This window comes from Scyliorhinus canicula, chromosome 1 (assembly GCF_902713615.1).
Source record: "Scyliorhinus canicula chromosome 1, sScyCan1.1, whole genome shotgun sequence".
NCBI lineage: Eukaryota > Metazoa > Chordata > Chondrichthyes > Carcharhiniformes > Scyliorhinidae > Scyliorhinus > Scyliorhinus canicula.
The window spans coordinates 166,645,914-166,659,306 of record NC_052146.1 but is presented as its reverse complement, the minus strand read 5'-3'; the positions used below and the strand labels follow the sequence as shown (position 1 = coordinate 166,659,306).

At 49.4% G+C, this 13,393-nt stretch overlaps 1 protein-coding gene across 1 annotated transcript in view; it reads right to left on the bottom strand.

The window, feature by feature from the left end:
• The window catches only part of LOC119969069 (interleukin-6 receptor subunit beta-like), a 291,637-nt gene that overhangs the window by 239,753 nt on the left and 38,491 nt on the right, over positions 1-13,393 (bottom strand). The window contains exon 4 of the mRNA XM_038802271.1: positions 6,070-6,196. Within this exon, the coding sequence (XP_038658199.1) occupies positions 6,070-6,196 (127 nt within the window). The remainder of the gene's footprint in view (positions 1-6,069; positions 6,197-13,393) is intronic.

The following is a 13,393-nucleotide window of genomic DNA, read 5'->3' as shown; positions in this document are numbered from 1 at the left end:
CATTTCGCTGGTACCCATCCCCTGCAGTTTCCTTCCCCATCCTATACATCCTAAATCTTGCCGAATAGCATCATAATTGCCTTTCCCCCAGCTATAATTCTTGCCTTGCGGTGTATACCTAACCCTGCCCATTGCTAAAGTAAACATAACCGAGTTGTGATCACTATCACCAAAGTGCTCACCTACATCTAAATCTAACACCTGGCCGGGTTCATTACCCAGTACCAAATCCAATGTGGCCTCGCCCCTTGTTGGCCTGTCTACATACTGTGTCAGAAAACCCTCCTGCACACACTGCACTAAAACTGACCCATCTATAGTACTCGAACTATAGTATTTCCAGTCAATATTTGGAAAGTTAAAGTCCCCCATAACAACTACCCTGTTACTCTCGCTCCTGTCGAGAATCATCTTTGCAATCCTTTCCTCTACATCTCTGGAACTATTCGGAGGTCTATAGACAACTCCCAACAGGGTGACCTCTCCTCTCCTGTTCCTAACCTCGGCCCATACTACCTCAGTAGACGAGTCCTCAAGCGTCCTTTCTACCGCCGTAATACTTTCCTTGATTAATAATGCCACACCCCCCCCCTCTTTTACCATCTTCTCTGTTCTTACAGAAACATCTAAATCCTGGAACCTGCAACAACCATTCCTGACCCTGCTCTACCCATGTCTCCGAAATCGCCACAACATCGAGATCCCAGGTACCAACCCATGCTGCAAGCTCACCCACCTTATTCCGGATGCTCCTGGCGTTGAAGTAGACACACTTCAAACCAGCGTCCTGCTTGCCAGTGCCCTCTTCGAACTTTTAACCCTATCCCTGACCTCACTACTCTCAACATCCTGTACACTGGGACTACAATTTAGGTTCCCATCCCCCTGCTGAATTAGTTTAAACCCCCCCGAAGAGCACTAGCAAATCTCCCCCCCAGGATATTGGTACCCCTCTGGTTCAGGTGAAGACCATCCTGTTTGTAGAGGTCCCACCTACCCCAGAATGAGCCCCAATTATCCAGGAAACCAAAACCCTCCCTCCTGCACCATCCCTGTAGCCACGTGTTCAACTCCTCTCTCTCCTTATTTCTCACTTCGCTAGCACGTGGCACGGGTAACAACCCAGAGATAACAACTCTGTTTGTTCTAGCTCTCAGCTTCCACCCTAGCTCCCTGAATTTCTGTCTCAAATCCCCATCTCTCTTCCTACCTATGTCGTTGGTACCTATGTGGACCACGACTTGGGGCTGCTCCCCCTCCCCCTTAAGGATCCTAAAAACATGATCAGAGACATTACGAACCCTGGCACCTGGGAGGCAACACACCAACCGTGAGTCTCTTTCGTTCCCACAGAACCTCCTGTCTGTTCCTCTAACTATGGAGTCCCCAATGACAAGTGCTCTGTTCCTCTTCTCCCTTCCCTTCTGAGCAACAGGGACAGACTCTGTGCCAGAGACCTGTGCCCTATTGCTTACCCCTGGTAAGTCGTCCCCTGCAACAGTATCCAAAATGGTATACTTGTTATAGAGGGGAACGACCACAGGGGACCCCTGCACTCCCTGCCGGTTCCCTCTCCCTCCCCTGACGGTAACCCATCTACCTTCTTCTTTTACCTGAGGTGTGACTACCTCCCTATAACTCCTCTCAATAACCTCCTCCGCCTCCCGAATGATCCGAAGTTCATCCAGCTCCAGCTCCAGGTCCCTAACGCGGCTCTCGAGGAGCTGGAGTTGGGTGCATTTCCCGCAGATGTAGTCAGTAGGGACACTAGAGGTGACCCTTTCCTCCCACATTCTGCAGGAGGAACATTCAACTGCCCTAGCCTCCATTCCCACTGAACTGACTTCACTGAACTAAACACGAGCTTTCAGAGCGCAGCTCCTTCCTCAGGTGAATGGAGAGGTATATGACCCCTTCTTGAACAAGGGGACAACATTTGCTATTCTCCAGTCTTCTGGCACTATTCCTGTAGACAATGATGACATAAAGATCAAAGCCAAAGGCTCAGTAATCTCCCCCCTAGCTTCCCAGAGAATCCTAGGATAAATCCCATCCGACCCAGGGGACTTATCTATTTTCACACTTTCCAGAATTGCTAACACCTCCTCATGAACCTCAAGCCCTTCTAGTCTAGTCACCTGTATCTCAGTATTCTCCTCGACAACATTGTCGTTTTCCTGTGTGAATACTGACAAAAAATATTAATTTAGTACCTCTCCTATCTCCTCGGACTCCACGCACAACTTCCCACGACTGTCCTTGACTGGCCCTATTCTTACCCTAGTCATTCTTTTATTCCTGACATATCTATAGAAAGCTTTAGGGTTATCCTTGATCCTACCTGCCAAAGACTTCTCATGTCCCTTTCTGGCTCTTCTTAGCTCTCTCTTTAGGTCTTTCCTAGCTAACTTGTAACCATCGAGCGCCCTAACTGAACCTTCACGCCTCATTTTTACATAAGCCTCCTTCTTCCTCTTGACAAGTGTTTCAACTACTTTAGTAAAGCACGGTTCCCTCGCTCGACCACTTCCTCCCTGCCTGACAGGTACATACTTATCAAGGACACGCAGTAGCTATTCCTTGAACAAGCTCCACATTTCAATTGTGCCCATCCCCTGCAGTTTCCCTCCCCATCCGATGCAACCTAAGTCTTGCCTAATCGCATCATAATTGCCTTTCCCCCATACATAACTCTTGCCCTGCGGTATATACCCATCCCGTTCCATCACTAAAGTAAACGTAATCGAAATGTGGTCACAATCAGCAAAGTGCTCACCTACCTCCAAATCTAACACCTGTCCTGGTTCATTACCCAGTACCAAATCTGATATGGCCTCGCCTCTCGTTGGCCTATCTACATACTGTGTCAGGAAACCCTCCTGCACACATTGGACAAAAACGGACCCATCTAAAGTACTCGAACTATAGCGTTTCCAGTCAATATTTGCGAAGTTAAAGCCCCCCATAACAATTACACTGTCACTTTCGCTCCTATCCAGAATCATCTTTGCAATCCTTTCCTCTACATCTCTGGAACTTTTCGGAGGCCTATAGAAAACCCCTAACAGGGTGACCTCTCCTTTCCTGTTTCTAACCTCAGACCATACTACCTCAATAGACAAGTCCTCATCAAACATCCTTTCTGTCACCGTAATGCTGTCATTGACTAACAATGCCACCGCTCCCCCTCTTTTATCTCCTTCCCTGAAATATCTGAACCCTGGCACCTGCAATAACCATTCCTGTCCCTGCTCTATCCATGTCTCCGAAATGGCCACAACATCGAAGTCCCATGCCACACGTTCACCTACCTTATTCCGGATGCTCCTGGCATTGAAGTAGACACACTTTAAACCACCTTCCTGCCTGCCGGTACACTCCTGCAACTTTGAAATCTTACTCATGACCTTACTACTCTCAACCTCCTGTATACTGGAGCTACAATTCAGGTTCCTAATGCCCTGCTGAATTAGTTTAAACCCTCCCGAAGAGCATTAGCAAATTTCTCCTCCAGGATATTCCCCTCGGTCCAGGTGTAGACCATCCCATTTGTAGAGGTCCCACCTACCCCAGAATGAGCCCCAATTATCCAGGAATCTGAAACCCTCCCCCCTGCATCATCCCTGTAGATAATCCAGAGAAGCTGCTCAATTTGATAGAAAGGTCAGCGGGCGAATGCATAGTTCTAAAGTGCATTCTAGGGGAGAGAGACCTGGGTTGAGATTCTCCGGTCGCCGAAATCGCATTCGACGATCAGCCGGAGAATCCCCGTTCACGACCAAATCGGGGCGGTGCCGCTTTCACGATGTTCTTCCCCCTCCAAAGCAGCGTACTCAGAGAGTACGGTGCCTGAGGCCCACCCCCCGATGGTCCATCCCTGACTAGATTGGTTCCCCACACAGTTGGTTGTGTGTGGTCTCATCCGTCGGGAGCTCGGCGTGGCAACTGACTCAGCCCCAGCGCCGCCACAGTCGGGGGGGGGGGGCGCGATCGGTGAGCAGGGGCAGCACGGTAGCATTGTGGATAGCACAAATACTTCACAGCTCCAGGGTCCCAGTTTCGATTCCAGCTTGGGTCACTGTCTGTGCGGAGTCTGCACATCCTCCCCGTGTGTGCGTGGGTTTCCTCCGGGTGCTCCGGTTTCCTCCCACAGTCCAAGATGTGCAGGGTTGGTGGATTTGCCATGATAAATTGCCCTTAGTGTCCAAAGTTGCCCTTAGTGTTGGGTGGGGTTACTGGGTTGTGGGGATAGGGTGGAGGTGTGGGCTTGTGTAGGGTCCTCTTTCAAAAAAGAGCCGGTGCAGATGGGCTGAATGGCCTCCTTCTGCACTGTAAATTCAATGATAATTCTATGATTGGCCAAGTTCCCGAAAGCGTAGGTCTTTCAGGTTATTTTTCTTCGGGAACTCGGCGTGGCCGCTGCGGACTGAGTTCAGCGCCGCCACAGTTGGGGGAGTGCCGATCGGCGAGCAGGGCCTGTGGGGATTGGTGGGGGGTTGTCCGGGGATGGCGAGCCTGCTAAAGAGGGGGGGCACTATTTGGCAGGCCAGGTCCGTGCATCGCCGCCACCAATTTGCATGGTATGGTCCGCTGCATGCACGGACACGGACTCGGAATTCTCCACCCATATTCTCCACCCGTATTGACAGCTAGAGCTGGGTGCTCTACGCTGCGTGCCTGCTAGACCCCCACCATTACTTGGCTGCGTGCCTGCTAGCCCCCACCATTACTTGGCTGCGTGCCTGCTAGACCCCCACCATTACTTGGCTGCGTGCCTGCTAGACCCCCACCATTACTTGGCTGCGTGCCTGCTAGACCCCCACCATTACTTGGCTGCGTGCCTGCTAGACCCCCACCATTACTTGGCTGCGTGCCTGCTAGCCCCCACCATTACTTGGCTGCGTGCCTGCTAGACCCCCACCATTACTTGGCTGCGTGCCTGCTAGCCCCACCATTACTTGGCTGCGTGCCTGCTAGACCCCCACCATTACTTGGCTGCGTGCCTGCTAGCCCCCACCATTACTTGGCTGCGTGCCTGCTAGCCCCCACCATTACTTGGCTGCGTGCCTGCTAGCCCCCACCATTACTTGGCTGCGTGCCTGCTAGCCCCCACCATTACTTGGCTGCGTGCCTGCTAGCCCCCACCATTACTTGGCTGCGTGCCTGCTAGACCCCCACCATTACTTGGCTGCGTGCCTGCTAGCCCCCACCATTACTTGGCTGCGTGCCTGCTAGCCCCCACCATTACTTGGCTGCGTGCCTGCTAGACCCCCACCATTACTTGGCTGCGTGCCTGCTAGCCCCCACCATTACTTGGCTGCGTGCCTGCTAGCCCCCACCATTACTTGGCTGCGTGCCTGCTAGACCCCCACCATTACTTGGCTGCGTGCCTGCTAGACCCTCACCATTACTTGGCTGCTTGCCTGCTAGCCCCCACCGTTACTTGGCTGCGTGCCTGCTAGCCCCCACCATTACTTGGCTGCGTGCCTGCTAGACCCCCACCATTACTTGGCTGCGTGCCTGCTAGACCCTCACCATTACTTGGCTGCGTGCCTGCTAGCCCCCACCATTACTTGGCTGCATGCCTGCTAGACCCTCACCATTACTTGGCTGCGTGCCTGCTAGACCCTCACCATTACTTGGCTGCGTGCCTGCTAGCCCCCACCATTACTTGGCTGCGTGCCTGCTAGCCCCCACCATTACTTGGCTGCGTGCCTGCTAGACCTCCACTAAACGCAGGATCGGTGGCCGTTGTGCGCCGATTTATCGGCCGTAAAACACCACCATTCCCATGCCAGCCCCAGGACCCAGTCTCCAAATCAGAGAATCCAGCCCAGAGAGTTATACGCACATACACATGCAGTGCACACAGAGTGTTATACACATACACACAGTAACAGACAGAGTTGTACACACACAGTAACATATAAAGAGCGATATGCACAATGCCAACAATCTGAACAATTAATTTAGCTCATAACATGTTTGCAGAATGGATGGTATTAATTCCAGGTAACTAAATTAATTTGAAACGGCAGGAGTTTTGTTATAGTTGGCAGGGTAACTCACTTTATTCTACGGAGAGTGTAGTTAGTTGGTCTGTGTGGGTTTCTGCCTGGGTTCCAGCTGCATTTCATGCTCGGTTCTTTCTTCCAGCTTGTGACACACGTTAGGTTCACTGGTTTATCTGGAGGTACTAAAAACAAAAACATTATCCAGAAACTACCACTGGAAGGGCTTTTGAAAATAACAGTTGTGAGGACTGTGTGCGAGTACGGTCTGCAACATACAAGATTAGTGAGGGGTCACGTGCAGTACATTTCACATAGTGATGTAAGAAGGCACATGACACTGAGCCAGGGTCAGTCTGGATAGAAACATGCAAAGATCTAGGATGTAGTCAGCTCCGTCCCTTTATTCCTCTACTGCATATACAAAAATGTTATGAGCTCCCGATGAAGACTTGTTGTTAATTTATGCAAACTTAAAGAATCACAGAATTATTACGGTGCAGAAGATCATATGACCATAAGACGGAGGAGCAGAAGTCAGCCAATTGGCCCATTGAGTCTGCTCCACCATTCAATGAGATCATGACTGATCTAATATAGGGCTCGATTCAACTGACACACACAGCAAGCATGTTTAACCACGTGTTTTATGGCGTGTTGTATAAGGGGCCTCAGTGGGGAACGCACAATCGAGGCCGCATATAGCCCCGTACACTCGGGAGCGAGAGATCAGGACGCCGTTTTAGAACGTTGCTTGCCTTTCGCCAGACAATTTTATAACTCTGGGCGTGGCCAGTGTGTGCACACCATTACGATTGTGACATCACCACCCATTGTACGAAGCTTTCTTCACAGATTCATAGAATCATAGAATTTACAGTGAAGAAGGAGGCCATTCAGCTCATCAAGTCTGCACTGGCCCTTGGAAAGAGCACCTACTTAAGCCCCACGCCTCCACCTATCCCCAGTACACCCGCCTAACCATTTTGTACACTAAGAGGAATTTAGAATGGCCAATCCACCTAACCTGCACATCTTTGGACTGTGGGAGGAAACCAGAGCACCCGGAGGAAACCCACACTCACACGGGGAGAACGTGCAGACTCCACACAGACAGTGACCCAAGCCGAGAATCGAACCTGGGACCCTGGAGCTGTGAAGCACCTGTGCTAACCACTATGCTACCATGCTGTCTTTCTTTGCGGTGACACGCTAGCATTTTTTCACGCAATCGTTCGTCATTTATCCCAAATACAACTTGATCACGAAGCATTGGAATCGGCAGCGGAGGAAAAATTACAGGACTGTGCTCTTAACTTCAAAGCTGTTATGAAAGAATTTACTGACTCCCTTTTAACTGCAGCCTTTTTCTGAACATGAAACGCTCATCGGTCTCATTCACCTGCTTCTTGCAGTGTGTGTTGAACTTCTGTGGGCCTATGTTATATTTTGTTTTAACCTCATCAGCAGTAAATTCAAAGGAACTGTAAAATTTTCGGGCTGCATTCTCCGATCCTGGGGCTAAGTGCTGACGGCATCGTAAACGCCGTAGCGTTTGCGACGGCGACAACAGGCCCCTAGGATCGGCGATCCTGCGCTCCACAGTGGGACCAGCACGGCACTGGAGGGGCTCACACAGCTCAGCTGCCGATACGGGTGTCAGCACAGGCGCCGCAGGTCAGCGCATGTGCGTCGCAGCCGGCGCGAGTTTGCTCATGCGTGTGGGTTGCCTTCTCCGCGTCGGCCCTGACGCAACATGGCGAAGAGCTACAGGGGCCCGGCACAGAGGAACATAGGTCCCCACCGGGATAAGCCCGCCCGCCAATCGATACACCCCGATCATGGCCAAGCCATCGTGGCGGCCCCACCCGGGGTCGGATCCCCCCTCCCCCCCCAACCAGGCCGCCCCCCGGAACATGAATGGCGAGGTACCGCCAGAAGGTCACACACGAAATCGCGCCAGCGGGGACTCGCCCTAACTCGGCGGGCACTCAGCCCATCGTGCGAGGAGAATCACAGGGGGGGGGGGGTCGCGTTGAGCAGTCCCTGTCCCGGTGCCGTCTCGCGAGTCTGTGCTGGCGCCAATGGTGCCAATTCTCTGGTCACCGGAGAATTGGCGGACCTGCGACCCGGCACGGAGTCGGAGAATCCCGCCCAGAATGCTTGCGTTCCATGCAAATTTAGAAGAAGTGCTATCTTACGCTGATCGTAAGCATTTTCTAGCATGGAGGCAGTTAGTAAAATTTCAAATTGCTGTTTAAAGAATGCCCAGTTTTGACGTAGTTTACCGTTTGTCCTGAAGTGATCAGGCTTCTTGAGACTCTCCATCTTACAATTTGCCTTCTGTGTAGATTTTCTGGTCCAGGTAGCAGTGTGATTGCTTTCTACAGTTTTCTTGTGCTAATCTTTTCTAATCTAGCTGTTTCTTACTTGTGGAAATAAATACCTGATACCATGTGGTGTTGTTTGCGTTGAAAAATTAAGGATGATTAGCGTAGTGTTCACAAAGACCACAAAAGGGGCTGGTTTAGCTCACTCAGCTAAATCGCTGGCTTTTAAAGCAGACCAAGCAGGCCAGCAGCACGGTTCGATTCCCGTACCAGCCTCCCCGGACAGGTGCCGGAATGTGGCGACTAGGGGCTTTTCACAGTAACTTCATTGAAGCCTACTTGTGACAATAAGCGATTTTCATTTCATTTCAAATAGTTTTAACTTGAACAAAGTTATAAATGTATTAACATTACTAATTTGGATTCAACATGTACTCCTAAATAATACAGAGTTGATAATTAACATATAATCTACATTCACCGACAACTAATCTGTGCACTAATATAAACTAAGGTCTGCTCTTACTCAAACTATCTTTCCTTCAGTCTATGCTCTAGCTAACTCCTTCGCTTCTCTCCCCACAAGGCTCAGCATTAATGTCTTGATTATTTGTAACTTTTGCTCCATCTTGCAGCTGATCTAGACATTTCATTAACCCTTGCAGTTCTTACATTTATGGTAATACCACACCGCTCTGTTGAACAACATCTCCATACCAGCTCTTCCTCTGAATTTTACTGGTCCAATTCACCCTCATTATTTCACCTTCTGACCGATTGCTCTGGTTCCCACCCACCTGCCATGCAAGTTTAAACCCTCCCATATGGGACTAGCAAACCTCGCTGTGGTGTTCTTTGTGTTGCTTATTTCAGGATGGTTGGCATAGTGTCCACATAGACCACAAAATAGCTTGAACTTAAACAAAGCTATAAATTAGGGCAGCACGGTAGCATGGTGGTTAGCATAAATGCTTCACAGCTCCAGGGTCCCAGGTTCGATTCCCGGCTGGGTCACTGTCTGTGCGGAGTCTGCACGTCCTCCCCGTGTGTGCGTGGGTTTCCTCCGGGTGCTCCGGATTCCTCCCACAGTCCAAAGATGTGCGGGTTAGGTGGATTGGCCATGCTAATTGCCCTTAGTGTCCTAAAAGTAAGGTTAAGGGGGGGGTTGTTGAGTTACGGGTATAGGGGGATACGTGGGTTTGAGTAGGGTGATCATTGCTCGGCACAACATCGAGGGCCGAAGGGCCTGTTCTGTACTGTACTGTTCTATGTCTATGTATTAACACTACTAATTTGGATTTGACATGGACTCCGAAAGAATACATAGTTGATTAATAACATTTAACTACATTCGCCTACAGCTAATCTTAATACTGATATAAACTATGATCTGCTCTCACTTACACTATTTGTACTTCTGACTCTCTCTACCTAACTCTATGTACACACTCTCCCCACAAGGCTAAGAAATACTGCCTTATATAGTTGTAACTGTCGCTCTCTCTAGTGGCTGCTCCAGACACTTCATTAAGCCTTGCAGTTATGATAATACTACGCTCGCAGACAGGATATTTATGCCTCTCCAGTTTAGATGCAACTGGTCCTGCTTATACAGGTCCCACCAGCTCGGGATGCGATTCCAATGGTCCAGATAGCTGAAACCCTCCCTCCTACACCAGCTGTTTAGCCACGTGTTAAGCTGCTCTATCTTCCTATTTCTAGCCTCACTGGCACGTGGCACAGGGAATAATCCTGAGATTACAACCCCTAGAGGTCCTGTTTTTTTACTTTCTACCTAACTCGCTGAACTCCTGCTGCAGGACCTCGTGACTCTTCCTGCCTCTGTCACCCCCTGCCCGTTCAGAGACATCCTGGACTCTGGCACAGTGAGGCAACAGACGATCCTGGAGTCTCTTCCATGTCTATAGAAGCGCCTATCTGTGCCCCTTACTATGGAGTACCCGATAACTATTGTTCGTCTGCGCTTTCACCCTCCCTGCTTAACAACAACCCAGCCGTGGTGCCACTGCTCTGGCTGCTGCTGTTTTCCCCTGATAGGCCATCCCTTCCAACAGATTGTTGTCTTTAAGCACACTTTTCTTCAAACTAAGCTTTCAGTTCGAAGTTTCTGTCTTCAGTCTGTAGTGGTTTTCGCTGCAAATTCATTAATTCAGGTTCTCTCTAGCTTCAGAAATATAGCAGCTCACAGCATTTCTGAAGAGAGAGAGAAAGAAAAGATTAGGAAGAGCAAGGCACTAACAGCTCCTTACTCCTTTAGGGTCTCTGCTTCCCTTGGGTCTGCAAATCAATCCCATTCAGGTCGGATCCAATAATCGGGCAGAATATGGCCTTTTGGCCACTGCAATTGGCCTGAAGCCAACCAATCGAACTGACCTCCCACCCATTTTGGTGCCACAAAATCTGAGTTCCGCTGTCCCGAAAACTAGCACCAAATATTCTGCAGGATTCTCCATCAGTGGGGATCCTCCCCTTTGCCGGCAGTGCACCCATGCCCGCAGGTTCACATGGGGTGGCCCACAATGGGAAACTCCATTGCCGCTGCGGAAAACTGAGAATTCTGCTGCTGGCGAGGGGGCACTATGCAAGAAAACGGGGCTGGCAGGATGGAAGAAGCCCGCTTATTGTGTTGCAACTTTCTTGAATTCCTCACGCTCTCTGCTGCTTGACATTAAGATACATGTCCATTTAAGGGTCCAATGGATCAAATGATAACATCAAAAAATAAGAAAGAAGAAAGAAGAAAATCGGCCTTCCCCCAAGTGTGGTCACCAGGTGCAGTCTAACTAGTGTCTTGTATAGTTTTAGCAAGGTTTCCCTATTTTATACTCCATTCCCTTTGAAATAAACTAAGAAGTCTTACAACACCAGGTTAAAGCCCACAGGCTTGTTTCAAACATGAGCTTTCGGAGCGCAGCTCCTTCACCTGAGGAAGGAGCAGTGCTCCGAAAGCTAGTGTTTGAAACAAACCTGTTGGACTTTAACCTGGTGTTGTAAGACTTCTTACTGTGCTCACCCCAGTCCAATGCTGGCATCTCCACATCTTTGAAATATAGGCCAACATTCCATTTGCCTTCCCAATTACCTTCTGAATTTGCATGCTAGCTTTGTGATTTCTGCATGAGACACCCAACTCCCTCTGTGCTGCAGCTTTCTGCAGCCTTCCCTCCATTTAAATAGTATTCAGCTCCTTTATTCTTTCTGCCCAAGTGCATAACTGCACACTTTCCGGACATATATAATCCATCTTCCAAGTTATTGCCCATTCACTTAACCCATCTGTATCCCTTACCACTTGCCTTCTTACCTATTTTTGCGTCATCCACAAACTTAGCAATAGTACATTCAGTTCCCTTGTCCAAGTCATTAATATATATTGTAAATACTTGTGGTCCCAGCACTGAATCCTGTGGCACTCCAATAGTTACAGGTTGAAAAGCACCCTACCACTGATACCTTCTGTCTTTTATGACCGAGACAGTTCTGTATCTATTTTGCCAGCTCAAATTTGATCCCATGTGACTTCACCTTTGCTGTTTGTAGTACATAAAATGATTTGGACGAAAATTTCACTGGTTCGTGATTAGTAAATTTGCCAGACTGACACAAAGTTTTGTAGAATTGCGGACAGCGATGAGGGACTGTCAGAGGACACAGCAGGATATCGATAGGTTGGAATCTGGGGCGGAGAGATGGTAGATGGAGTTTAATCCGGCCACAATGTGAAGTATTGCACTTTGGAAGGTTGAATACAGATGGGAAATACCCATTAAATGGCAGACCTCTTAAAGTATTGTAGGCAGAGGTATCTGCTATCAACTTTGGGGCAGCACGGTAGCATGGTGGTTAGCATAAATGCTTCACAGCTCCAGGGTCCCAGGTTTGATTCCCGGCTGGGTCACGTCTGTGCGGAGTCTGCACGTCCTCCCCGTGTGTGCGTGGTGTTTCCTCCCAGGTGCTCCGGTTTCCTCCCACAGTCCAAAGATGTGCGGGTTAGTGGATTGGCCATGCTAAATGCCCGTAGTGTCCTAAAAAGTAAGGTTATGGGGGGGGGGGGGGGTTGTTGGGTTACGGGTATAGGGTGGATACTTGGTTTGAGTAAGGTGATCCTGGCTCGGCACAACATCGAGGGCCGAAGGGCCTGTTCTATGCTGTACTGTTCTATGTTCTATGTTCTATCTGGGTGTACTGCTCCACACTTCATTGAAAGTGGCAATGCAGGTGGAGAAGGTAGTCAAGAAGGCATACAGCATGTTTGCGTTCATCAGCTGGGGCATTGAGTATAAAAATTGGCAAGTAATGCTGCAGCTGTATAGAACCTTAGTTTGGCCACACTTGGAGTATAGTGTTTCAATTTCTGTTGTCGCACTACCAGAAAGATGTGGAGGCTATTAGAGACGGTACAGAAGAGGTTTTGCCAGGACGTTGCCACGTATGGAGGGCATTAGTTATGAGGAGAGGTTGGATAAACACAGTTTGTTCTCACTGGAGCGACAGAGGTTGAGCGGCGAACTGATAGCAGTCTACAAATTATGAGGGTCATGACCTGGACCGAGTGGAGTCTTTTTCCCAGGGTGGAAGAGTCATTCACTAGGGGGCATGGTTAAGGTGCGAGGGCAAGGTTGTAGAGGAGATGTGGCAGGCAAGGTTTTCATACAGACGGTCGTGGGGTGCCTGGAACTTGCTGCCGGAGGAGGTGGTTGAAGCAGATATGATGGTGGCGTTTAAGGGACTTCTTGACAATACAATGAATAGGGTGGGAATAGAGGGATTATGGACCGCCGGAGTGTCGAAGGTTTTTCGGATAGACGAGCAGCATAGTCGGCACAGATTTGGAGGGCCGAAGGGTCTGTTCCTGTGCTGTACGTTTCTTTGTCCTTGTTTCTTTGACCAGTCAACAGCAACTTGCAGGCAATCCTCCTCGCTGTCAACCACACGTGCCAATTTTTATCATATCTGCGAACATCTTGACCAATCCATCATTAATGAGAATGACAATTTTGCATCCAAATCATTAATTTATAGCAACAAACA